This window comes from Rhopalosiphum padi, chromosome 2, assembly GCF_020882245.1.
Source record: "Rhopalosiphum padi isolate XX-2018 chromosome 2, ASM2088224v1, whole genome shotgun sequence".
NCBI lineage: Eukaryota > Metazoa > Arthropoda > Insecta > Hemiptera > Aphididae > Rhopalosiphum > Rhopalosiphum padi.
The window spans coordinates 38,117,669-38,131,021 of NC_083598.1; the positions used below are offsets into that span (position 1 = coordinate 38,117,669).

The following is a 13,353-nucleotide window of genomic DNA, read 5'->3' on the forward strand; positions in this document are numbered from 1 at the left end:
CACAGTTAAGATTATGTCCAGATAGATTGTGTAATATGTTGATATGTTGGCGATATGGAAAAATAAATACGAGTAGATCGTAAAACATAGAAAAAAATGATACTTTCATTTTTTATAATTTAAATTATCAATTTCTAATAATCAAAAGCTAAAACCTATTATAGTAGGAATAGACTAAACTGCAATAGTTAGTCTTTCACAACGAATGGTATGTGCATTCGATAAAATGTGTTTTGACTTTTTGTGTGACATAAAAACGAATATGTATATAATTTGGTATATCGAATAGTGTTATATCATTATATTTTATCTACATCGTATATGATGGAATGTGGATACCGATACAAATACGTACAAGAATCTGTGTGGAAATTATTTATAGTTTTAAGGTATTCACACAAGCTATGTTAACAATCGACCTGCAGTGGCGCCGATATGATGATGGCCGAGAGTTTTGTGTCCCCGACCTTTCGAAAACTATGTAAAATCATTCTCGTGTCTTCCCGGGAATGAATCACACATACAGCATGCAAACACACACACAGACACACAGACACACGCACAAACTCCGATGACTAGGTCATGTTATCATAATGTAACCAAGGCCGCTGGTTCTCAAAAAAAATAAAATAAAATAAAATAAATAAATAAATAATAATAAAAACTATTGGTAAAAAATTGTTTAAAAAAAACTCATAGGAATTTATATAACACATTGTACAGTGTGTATACCTATACGTATTGCCATCGAGCAGTGGTAGGAAATTTATAACCGATCATCCGCGGCTCCCTCCATACATGTCATTGACCACTTTTACACCTACGTAGCTTACTCCTCTTAATGCCTGTATAAATACCTGGGTCTGCGGCCACCGACCGATTCAACACATGCGTTTTTGTCACAAGACTTGAGTGAAAATACATCTACATACGCTCTCCATTCCATATACAAATCGTACATTGTGTCCGACTTCGACATCGTCATTTACGGGCATTGTTTTGGACAGAACATTGATTTTTATCGGTTTTACCGAAAACCGTTTTCGTCACAAGATAGTGTGTATCCATACATTTGCTCTATACCAGAATAACCACAAGTAAGTACCGTGATATAGTTATTATACGTACTTATATCTACTGTAATACATGACTTGAATAACATTTGTGTATGGTGAATATTATAATATACACAATGCAATAAGACGTTTCAACAAATTTTAAGTTAAGAAATAAAATACTTATATACGTATATGTATATATTTTCATGATAGTTAGCTTTAAAAAAAAAATTATATCAATGAAATCTGATTTGTATATTGCACTAATATTAATTATTTGAATTATTTGAATCATTTTATTCTTTAAAAGTTCGTTTTATAAATTGTTCTATCGTGTTGATTAATTTACATGTAATTAAATAAAAATTACTTTATTAGAACTACTTATGTTTACAATTAATTCTTATTAAAAATAGGTAAGGTTAAAAAGTAGAGTTAATAGTTATACATTTAACAAGTTTAATAAAATGTATTTTTATGTTAAGCGTTATTATAAGTATAAAATTATTTTAAACTATATGGTAAAGAAGTCATTCAGTATAATCAAATATCACACATACAAACTTTAAATCATGTGTTCTACGCACGAATTATAACTTATAAGCATAATTTATAACAAGTTATAATTATAATTATATTTGTGTTGATAATAAATTAGAAATATATTCTTAAACCAAAAAATTAAAAGTGTCTTATCTTAAAATCATGTGAATAGTATCATATATAATGGTGAACTGTTATTACTTAAGAAATTTATATTGCCTACTATAATTTTATCTCATTCATAACCGTAAGGTATTTGCAATTATTTAAATACAATCAATGATAGTTTTAAATAATTATATTTCACTATGGTTATGTTATGTTTTGAATTCGCTGTATAGTTACGTATTAGATATTATATTATATTATTTTATTTAAGAATTTAGGCATATATCTAAAACATATTTTAATCTTTATATCTACATATTTTTTAAAGTTTAAAGTTTGAGAAACACGTGTTTATTTTACAATTTGTTCTTTTATTTATCTACCATTTGTTTTTACGATATTTGTTAGACATTTCTCATTTTTGGTTGAATTTATAACAATTTATATATATATATATACAAAATGGAGAAATCGGTTGCGACACTGAGCTATGTGAAAATTAGTTTAAAAAACTTCTTATCTCGTGGGACCGTGGTAGAAAACCATAGCAACACTTCTATTGGTTATGTCTGTGTGACAGTTCTCTAGAAACATTTGTATAAAAAACTAAAATCTGATTTACTATTTATTTATACGTCAATAAATGTATACATTCAATTACTCTAGGTACAATAAATAGTTTTATGCTATTCTCGGACACTTTTATTTATTTATTTATTATTAATGTTTGGATATATTTCTTATTTAAATAACAACCTACTTGTGTCATCGAAGACATTAAAGGGCTGTGGCATGCTCTACGTTCTTATTTTTTTTTTTTATTGCTATGCGCCTGACTGACCAAAAAAAATATATTTAGTGTAGTTGCAGGTAGTGGTGATTCATATTATTAAACCGTTGTTAACGTTTAATATCGTCGTTACAGCCCGTGACGTTGTTTTAATACATCTCACACAGTATTTGAAAAACTGTACAATTTTTGCTCGTTATAAAAATATTTTAAAATAAATATTTTCATAAACCTATATTTTCTCGTATTTTTAAATTCTCGTAAAAAAATTGTTTTTAAAATTGCTGGCTTCTCGGAAATAAATATTCCTGGTTTTATTTATTAAGGCAGGTAGAAATATATCCTTCTAAAAACGAGTTTTTATCCATTTATTCCCAAAAATTGGAATTATTTATTTATCTATTTGTTATACATAAAATAAAATAGAGTGATCTTTGAAACGGGCTAATAAAAGGGTAATAATATTATAATTAGATTAAATTTATTATGAAAACAAAAATATTTTTTTCTTCTTAATATGTTGTTGAATAGATAATGAAAATGTTTTTATCCTATTTTATTACTAGAACAATCTTATTTAATATTTAATGCCGTGTAAAATTTTGTGGTTATCTGATTTGATTGATTATATCTTCCGAATAATTCAATCTTAGTAGAATACACGTCGTATCATATTATATCTTTATTTTATCTTCACCTGTTAGTGACTATCAGAAAAATCAATTTTTATTATTATTATTATTATTTATTGCAAGTAAATTGTAGAAATATATAAAAGTTGTTGTGAATTGCCAAGACTTAAAAATTCGTAGTAAAAATACTTTGATGAATTACAGGAAATATTACACCGATTTATATATCTTCTCGACTCCTAAGTATGTATACTGCATGGTAGTATGATATAAAATTATTATCATTATTTTTTATTTATTTAACTTTAAAGAGCCGTCTACAAATCTTCTCCCCGACTCAGTTTTCTGGTATTAATAAAAAACTTTTGACTCTTTTCGATTTTAAAATGTAGCATAGTTTCCTACCTTTTTTATGCATATATCATCTATATAATGATACAAAGGTATATTTGTTGTACAATTTCTATATATTTGGATTAAAGTATTAGCTAGGGAAGGATAAAAATAAAAATCAGTGTTTTTTTTTTTAGTTTGGCTTAAATTTACTCAGCTAATGCTTTAATGGAAATAAGTGGCTCATAATACATACATGAAATTGTTTTTATTTGTAAAAATATACTTAATACATCTGAAACACCGGAAATCATATTTTAAACTACAATTTACTATACTTTGAAATATTAACTGGTAAAACATAATTTATTAAATCTGAGTGTTATCATAAAAGTTAGTATAAATAGAAGGCGCGTATCAAAAAAATATCTGCGAACATTTTTATTTAAATTTTTTTTTTATGGTCGGTTGTTAAATTATTCAAAAATATTTCATCGTGGTTTACGCAATACTAAAATATTTTTATTTTTTTTTTTTTTGTAAAAATCGGTTATTTTAATAAATTGGACCGTTTTATCGTCTATGAATTGAATATAAATCAGCATTGTCAATGTTGACGAGTATTTTTTCCTTTCTATGTCATTATCGTTTAAGTAGGCTTTTGGCGAAGAAAAAAGTCATTATTTATGCACAAGACTATGAAAAAGAGGGTTACATATTATAATAACTAACGATAGGGTTTCCCGTTTTTATTTTTATTTTTCATGACATATAATGTATATTTCGAAAATTACCATCATAAAGTACAACCTGTGTTAAAGTCTTACTTAATCGTTTAAGAGGCTATGCAAAACTTTTGAAACGCATTCCTTTACACGAATAAAAACGTAAAACCACAGCAGTTTTATTATTAATAAAACAGTATATTATACGTATGTATGTATATATAAATGTATTATCATTTATCAGAAAAGCTTTTTTTACCCTACTTATACACTTACTGTTTACTATCCTTAAGCATGCTACTGCATGAAAAAAGACATCAAAAACATATACCTATTGTATTTATCATTCTCCTATTCATAGTATTATTTAAACATTTATATGAATTTATTATTTTACTTACCAAATTCGTTTTTTTGTTTTACGTTTAATATTTCATTGATAGCTAGTAATAAAATATGTTTGTAATACAAAATAACATAACTTACCCTGTTCATAAAATATGTAAAATGGCAACCACGAAAAAAGAATTTTATCATTTTATCAAACTAATGTATTAAACGAATTGCAAACTAAATATAGTATATTGATGTATTCTTTTTAAACTTACATAATATGTGACAATTTACAGGAGAAAAAAACCGATAAATAGTTATTTTAATTTACATAGGTTTCAATATAATATTATTGAACTAAACATATAAGTAGAAACATAGGCTAAAGTACCGGAGTAATAAATAAATAATATTCTCTATAAATTATAAGTCATAACCATTAACTCGGAGTAATAATTTATAGACAAATCTCAGCATACGTACCTATCTAATGTTCATGTTAAATGCATTCTTCATTTTTAATAATATTTTATTTTTATATTTGTACTCATTTACACAACATATCACATAACATACTAGTTACTAGTAAGTAATTAGATATTTCTATTAAATTGAGTTTTGAAAACAAATGTTTCATACCAACGGACATCACATAAATAAATAAAAGTTGAAACTACCACAAATAGTTTCTATAAATTAAATTATTAACAAGTAAAATAATACTTACTTACTTAATTCGACGAAATAATATTTATGTGAGTTATGTGAGTACCTATATAACAACCTAGATAACAGTAATTAATTTTGAAGATTTTTTTTTTTAATTTCTACATTTGACGAATAATGCACTATACGTTTCTCCGACCAAAATATTACAGTAGAAAAAAAATACTCATTAAAATCTTTTCTTTGCGTCATCACTATTATGGTGTTAAATATTTTCTTTTGATCGGCACTCACTTATCGTTTGATTGATTATACCGGTAATGGTTATTTTTAAACTACACATTTTTTAAATCCTTTTTAATTAGATAATATTCTCTTACTGAAACCCTTAAATATGCTTGAATAAGATTTTTTTTCAATTCTGTACCTATTAATTTAACTTTATCATAAAGATTTTAAAATGTATCTTTTTTTAGGACATCGCATTATTTAGATCACTGAATTTGAATAATATTTTCAAAGATAATTTACCGAAATTGTACGTTCATTCACGATAAGTAAACAAGAATCCCTATGAATTATAAATTATTAAGAATAGATTAGTTGTATTATAATAACAATCGATTAACAGTTAATCAGTTTCAAAATAACAATCAGTGCCTATCAAGTATACACGTAATTATACATTTTTTTTTATTTACTGCATAAATCACTATATGGATTAGTTTTTTTGGTAACATGTATTCACCAATATATGTTATATGAAATACCTGTTATTATATTAAATTATACTATAAATCAAAATGGGGAATGGAAACAACGCCGGAGTTTTTGGGATTACATAGATTAGTGCCATTATTATTACTAGTAAATATCCCTATTTTGTAAAAATGAATTATGGGAGACAATCATATTTAATTAATTAGCTCACTAGATACTTAGTTAGCTACAGATAAGTGACACATAAAAAACTCGAAAATTTCATAATTTTCAATGGATTAGAAATACAATATATCTAGTTGAATTATAGACGAAAATAAATAAATATATAGAAATATATTGGTGTAATAATACATATATTGTATTTAAAAAATATATAATTATGATGCTAATATGTATCAATTCAATGTGATTGGAATAAAATTAAATAAATTAAAATGATCAATAAGCAATAAATGACAAACTTGCTTCGCATTAAGATAATAATTGGGCCTTCACCAATTTGGGAACAGTATATAGAATACATAATTATTATTGCGCTACTGCTTTATTGGTAAGACCACTATATCGTGAAGAGTTGATTTTTTTTTTATTGATGATCGTAAATAAAAACTTGTACGATGGCAAACGATCGAACAGATGGACATGATCAACGCCAATATAGATTTGCCTATAACATCATAGCGCAACAATAATAAGGTAATATATGTTTCTCAACTATCGTATTTATGACTTTGACATCATTCAAAAATAAAACTTTGACTTTCATAATAATTTCTCTGTCTGGTTTGTAGATTTTAATTTTTATGGAAATAAATAAACTGTGGACAAATTTGTTAGCATTAAAGAAATAACGCTATAGTTTCGAAATTCATTACATTTCAGTTACTGCTGGTGTCGACCTAAAAACTTTTGCAGTTTTTTGATGTTTAGAGACATGGCATTTTGAAAGATTATTTTTAAATACTTAAAGAGTTTCTTCAAAATTGGCTTTTGTAATGAGTGTGTAAGGCTTACACTGTAAGCTAAATCTTTTAAAAGTTAACGAATTGATTTATTATTATCAAAGGCCTGCACAAAAAAAAAATATGCAGGCGTATTTTAATACGTATAATAATATAATAAATATAAAATATATCAAAACAATTTAATTTAAAAACTAATAAAGTTAAAAATCCATAAAATATTATCACACGGTTTAAATGACATATCGTGATTTTTGTTTTTGAATAGAAAATATATCATAATATATTATACGTGTATAATGCATAATAATATGGTACATAGTATTACGTGTTATGGACTCAAAACTGATAGATTTAAATTTAAAACTAATCAAAACAATATATAAGTACTTACTACCAAGTACTCTTATTATAGTGGTCTTTACCTGTTTTTACCAGTGAATACAGTATACTTATACCTACTCGTATTCAAAGCGTTTGTGTTTTTTTGTTGATTGTTTTTATTTTTTTATAAGTGAATCTATATTATCAACATAATAGGTATATCATAAATCTATTGTGTGACAATAATGTGAATAGTTTAAAATTTGCACCTCAAAACGTTGTTTGAAAAAGAAAACCGAGAAAATAAGTCGCGCGCGAATAATGATACGCGTAATACGCACACAATGTAATAATATGTTCCCACGAGTAGGGATATCGCATAATATTATGATTGTATCATTGGGCATGGCGTGAACCGCGTACGAGTAAATCGTGTACGATATGATATATTTTTATCTTATTATCGTGATATTCTATATAGCATCGTTCGATCTGGCTGGAAGGACAGGATTCTGAGGACGTTGTATTGCCGCGATGCGTTTCTTGAAATGACTTGATCGGAGCCACTTAACGCGAGTCTCGAAACTCTTGTAGGACAATAACATTATTATTGCGATACACGCGAATTCGATCTGACGACTAAACTACGTAACGGCGTCGACCGGAGCGCGCGCCGTCCGTTGGTCCGGTAACGTCGTTGACGCGTTGTTTTGATGATAATATATTTTATCGTACGATAATAATAGTAATAATAATATGCGAACGGGTGTGTCGTAACACGCGCGTTTAATGGGCAGTGTATTGGTTATTAACAGTAAAGCGCGTAACGTTATTAACTTCTACTCGGCCGTCGTTATAATATTGCGCGCGCGCGTAATGGTGTTTTGGCCACCGAGTAGAGGCGGGTTGCGTCACGGGAGCGGCGTCTGGTCGAAAGGTGATTTTGTGTTGGGCGTATATAATGTACCGATGTCGAAAAATAAAAACATTCGGCACGCAATTATTATTATCATTTTTTTTTTTTTTTTAATATTAATCGATTCGACGACTTCCGCGTCACTTCTCATTATACACGAGTTCGCGCGTTTTAAGCAAGCACTTGTTGTCGTCGTCACCGTCGCGGTCGTCGATTGCACAGGTATGCGCGAGACGCGTCTAGCTGCAACGATTAATGATCGATTGCCTCTCCGCCCCGGCTCGCCGTCGGCAATAATATGACCGCGTGTTAAAATATTTTGTTTTTCTCTTCGGATTAGTCGAAACGCCAATTACAGCTATGTTCGTGTGTGTGTGTTGTATAACGCTCGTCGCGCGTGTCCGTCTCCAATAAAGATCGTCCCCCGACGAATGAACCAGGTATCTGGTCACGTCGTCCGGACGTAAAAATTAATTAGCCGGGTTCGCTGCAGCTACGTCGCCGTCTGTCGTGTCCCGTCCAAACGTCGAGATATGCGCGACTCTGGAAATTCATCGACAGACTGTGCGGTTAGTGACTGACACCGTCATAATATGATTGCAGCGACTTATCTGCAGAATGTGCGATTAAATAAGGCACGCGACAACGGTTGACGAAATGGCTGTTATAATGCGGCTTAACCGTTTTCCGTTTTTACGCTGGTGGTGTATTGTGCGTATTTTTTTGTTTCTATTTATTTAAAATCATTTTTTTGTTTTCCGGTATAACGTTAAATATTATCAAAGCGTTCACGACTTCCGTTTTGAAAACGCGCGCTGGCAGTTCCAACCGGGATGAGTCGCGAAACGGTTAACGATATAATGATATAATTATTATATATTTTAACATCGTTACGTTTTTATTCGCTGTGAAAACGTTAAACGCGTGATACAATTATTTTCAATAAAATATTCTCAAATCGGTGTGGCCCCAGTCATTCCGAAGTTTCGTTTATCAAAAACACCCCTCTGAGTTCACATTCAACCATACTTAACCTGGATTTCTCAGTTCGAAACTAAAAAAAAAAAAAAAAAACCATCCATTTACGCATACAACCAATAAAGCAATAACCGTCGGGAGAAAAAACTAAAACTTATTAGTTATAAGTATTGAAATACGTTTTGTTAAAAATGTGCGCTTTTCAAACTACGCTCGTGATTGAATGTAGTGTTTTAAATAATGTATATAAGTTTTGTGACAGCTAATGGTAACATATTTGTTTGAAATCAATTGTCAATAATTTTCGAATAATATGCAACACACAATAGGACATATTAATCAGAAATTGTGTTATAGCGTTCTGAGCGAAAAAGTATTTTTTCACATGTACTCATATTCCGATTTAAAATTGATATGTCGAATAAAACCAACAAAAATTGAGAAAATACTTTAAGTTTAATAATATATCAATACACTCTAATATTTAAAACGACTGGAGTAACAACACAAATTTAGATCTACTGAGCTCATAATTGTTTTGTTGTACGTTCGTAAAAGTATGATGAAAACAACATAATATGCGATTGTGGTTATTAATTTTGTGTCGTTTTAAATACGTGAAATCTTAAAAATAATTTGTAATTTTTCAACAACATATATTATACTGTTTAATAAATTATATTGACGGTTTTGGGTCAAATGCTGATTGTTAGTTCAGAACAGTATTGAAAAACAAATTAACATATTTCGGTGTTCATTTTAAAATCATAATAATTGGGAAGATCATCATGTTCTACAAAACTAGTTTCAACTATAAAACGTAGTGACGTAAATTCAGTGAAATCATCACTGGGCCAAGGTCCGACGGAGTCAATACTTCTGGGTACTTATCAAATCAAAGTGCAGACGAATGTTGTTCTTGGATAATTGCACGCTGTAGACAAAATCACCACATCGAAGGAAGGATGCGGACAAATTCCAAGAGAGTTACACAACACCGTTGCGTAAAGTCGAAAAATAGGCAGAGTGTTTGGAATGTGAAAAACAAAAAAAAATCAATAGTTTAGTAAAAAAATGAATAATCTTCCCTCGGATTTGTTGCAACTGGTTTCCACATTTTTTGATCAAACGATCGTATGCAATATTATTCTCCCCGATATTATGCCAAAAATAAAACCCGAATAACCCGTTTCAAAATCCGGGGACGATAAAAAAAAAAGTCACCGCCATCCGAGATGACCGGGTTTACTTTTTACCTGTCAGGTAATAAAATTATCTAAGACTATACCGAAAATCGTTACATAGCTCTACGGTCAATCATATTCTTCACTGTTCTATAAATCTAACACCCAGTAATATGATATTACAATATATATACACGCATGCGCAATATGACGCGCTCACTAAAGTGTTTAAATTCTCGAAAGCGGTATCAGATACAATCGATAGAGGTTTCGATAACTGCACACCGTTGAAAACAAAAAAAAAAAAAAAAAACGTTCGTCTATTACATAACATCGTGTGTCTCGAGTTAGATGTAATATATGTTCAATCAAAGTAGGTAGCTAGTTGGCGCAAGCATATGCCACAATGAGTTATCGGTTTTGATTACGAATTTACATACGGGATTTATCATCGGTGCACATACTCGTAGAAACTCAAAACAAACATAATATTATAATATAATAAGAAGAAGAACCGTGAACACCATTTGGCATAATATTTATATATGGTATATCCGTTAACTGGACGTGGTCCAAAAGTCCGGCTGTTCTCGCGTCACGACACGACGCCTCACTGACCGCGGTATATAGGTAATATAGTAAAAAAAAAAAACACCTCGGTTATAAAACACGGTATTGGCGTACACAGCTTGTCGTCCATTATACTATTAGTATGATGCACTTGCAATCGTCGAAACTCGTCGTGTCGGTTGGACATCCGTGATGAATTATTGGTGGTCATAATATTATATGTATGTGTGTGTGTGTGTGTGTGTGTGCCCGCTCACTCGGGGGGAGTTGGCACGCACAGAGTAAAACGGTTCCGCTGTCACTATATAGTTCTGACGAAGGTTTTGAGCTTTTATTTTTTTAAGCTAATATAATATTACCACGTTCGGGCCACTTTTTCACGATACCTTTATAGCTGGACGAGCGTGTTGCACTTAAAAAAAAAAAAATACTAAATCCCACGCCACCATAAAATATTTAATAATTTAAATATTTTTTCTAGTCGATCGGTTAGATCGTTTTATTACCAACACGACAAAACGGTCGTGATTAATGTCGCGAATCGAGTATCTACGTATATCTATACCTAAAATTTAAATAGATAACAGCATTTTACATTTAAGTAGGTACGACGATCATATTTTAAACGAGTCCTACATAAGATTTGTTGGACTTTGTATTCCATTAAATCGTGATTATTCGTTATTTAAACGACTTATACGAGATGTAACGCACTAACACAGAGTTTGTCGACGTTTTCCAGGTGAATCATCATGAGCAGATTAGGCCAAATGTCGTTGGTACTGTTGGCGGTGGCGGTGTGCACAGTTTACGGTCAAGTGCCGAGCAGCACGCCCTGTTCGCTGTCGTTCTACCGGTACCTGTTCAACTTGCCCGGCGAGCAGATCCGACCAAACGTACCGGAAGGCACGTACATGTTTGGCAAGCGGGTGGGTCCGCCCACACAGGAAGGCCAAGCGTCGGACGTCAAGCCGTCCGTGCTCCAAGCCCCTCAGTACCTTCCGCCGGTGCCGACCACCACGACCACGACCACGACCACCACACAGAAACCGTCCACGTCCGCGCCGATTTACATACCACCAGTACCGCAAAACAATTACTACCCGGCCGAGTCCATCAACACGGTGTCGGTGTTTGCAACCGGCCAAACCGACGTGCGACCACCCGGAACACCAACACGTCGTGGACACCGGACTTCTGCCGCCGTACCCGACAGTCAAGTTCCAGCCGCAGCCCACGTTCAAGCCGCAGCCCACGTTCCAGCCGCAGCCCACGTTCTTCGTGCCCCGTTTCGTGGCCCCGGCCCAGCCCCAGGTCCCGGTGGCCATCAGCGACAACGAGATATTCGTCGGACAACGGAAACCCGTGACCGTGCACAGGTTCGCCGTGCCCACGCCGCCACCCGCAGTTCCTCCGGCCGTACATCGCACCAGCACCGTCCGCCGCACCGGCCGAGAACTGCGACAAGCACGTGCACGTGACCAGCACCACCACCACCACCACCACCACCACCACGCCTGAGCCCAGCACGGAGACACTGGTGGAGACTCGCCAGAACGAGATATCCATCGTCCCGGAAGCCAAGCACCCGGCCGACTGCGGCCACAAGCAACACAACGTGGTCATCGAGTCCGTGGGCGTGCCGTCCACCGACTACGGCGTGGTATCCGCCCCGGCCCCGGCCCCGTCCGCCGGCTATTCGTACGACCGACCCAGCGAGCCTCTGGCGTATCCGTCCAACGGTTACAACTACCCGAAGGGCAGCCCGTCGTTCGAATACCCGGGCGCGTTCTCTGCCCAGGGAACCGCTCTGTTCGAGTCCGAATCGCCTAAGTCGTCGGCCAGCGGTACCGAAGACGGTGACCTGGTCATCCTCAAGGTCTAGGACGTCCTAACCTTCCGCTTGCGGAACACCGAAAAAAAAGATCAATAAAAAAAAAATAAAAAATATATCGTAAGACATAATATTATAACGACACACTAAGCGTACCCGCGCGTGTGTGTGTGTGTGTTTGTGTTTGCCTATACGACGCCTCCTTAGTGTTAGTCAACCTCGACAATTGGCGATTCGACGACGCCGTCATCACATCAGAATATATTATATTTCACGCATCGTAATTAAATTAGTTTTAGTATTAGAATCATTAATATATATATATATATATTGTCATGTAGGATAATATAGTATGCGTCCCATCCGCAATTTAGACATTCGAGAATTTATTATATTATATCGTTACCATTAGATTTATGATAAAAATTATGTAGAACAATATACTATTTGATATAAATTATTATATTGTTCGATGTTTTTTTTTTTTTTTTTTTAAATTATGTATAAATTTATTACCATTTTAATGTATTGATCGCGTAAATTGAATGTTTCATTTTTTTTTTTTTTGTTCATTATTTTAATTTCCTTTTATAAAATATACTTTAGTCAAGTTTTTTAAGATTGATTTATTTTTTTTCTACACAACTATACGTTATATGTTGCATTCGTGTCAC

The 13,353-nt window shown here is 32.5% G+C and overlaps 1 protein-coding gene across 1 annotated transcript; it reads left to right on the forward strand.

The window, feature by feature from the left end:
- Positions 1-847: 847 nt before the first annotated feature.
- Positions 848-13,298, forward strand: LOC132920261 (uncharacterized). Its single transcript, XM_060982507.1, is given in 4 exon segments — positions 848-1,097; positions 11,588-11,978; positions 11,980-12,246; positions 12,248-13,298. Coding segments are annotated over 3 exon segments (1,131 nt in total). The 5' UTR covers positions 848-1,097; positions 11,588-11,597; the 3' UTR covers positions 12,731-13,298.
- Positions 13,299-13,353: the final 55 nt, after the last annotated feature.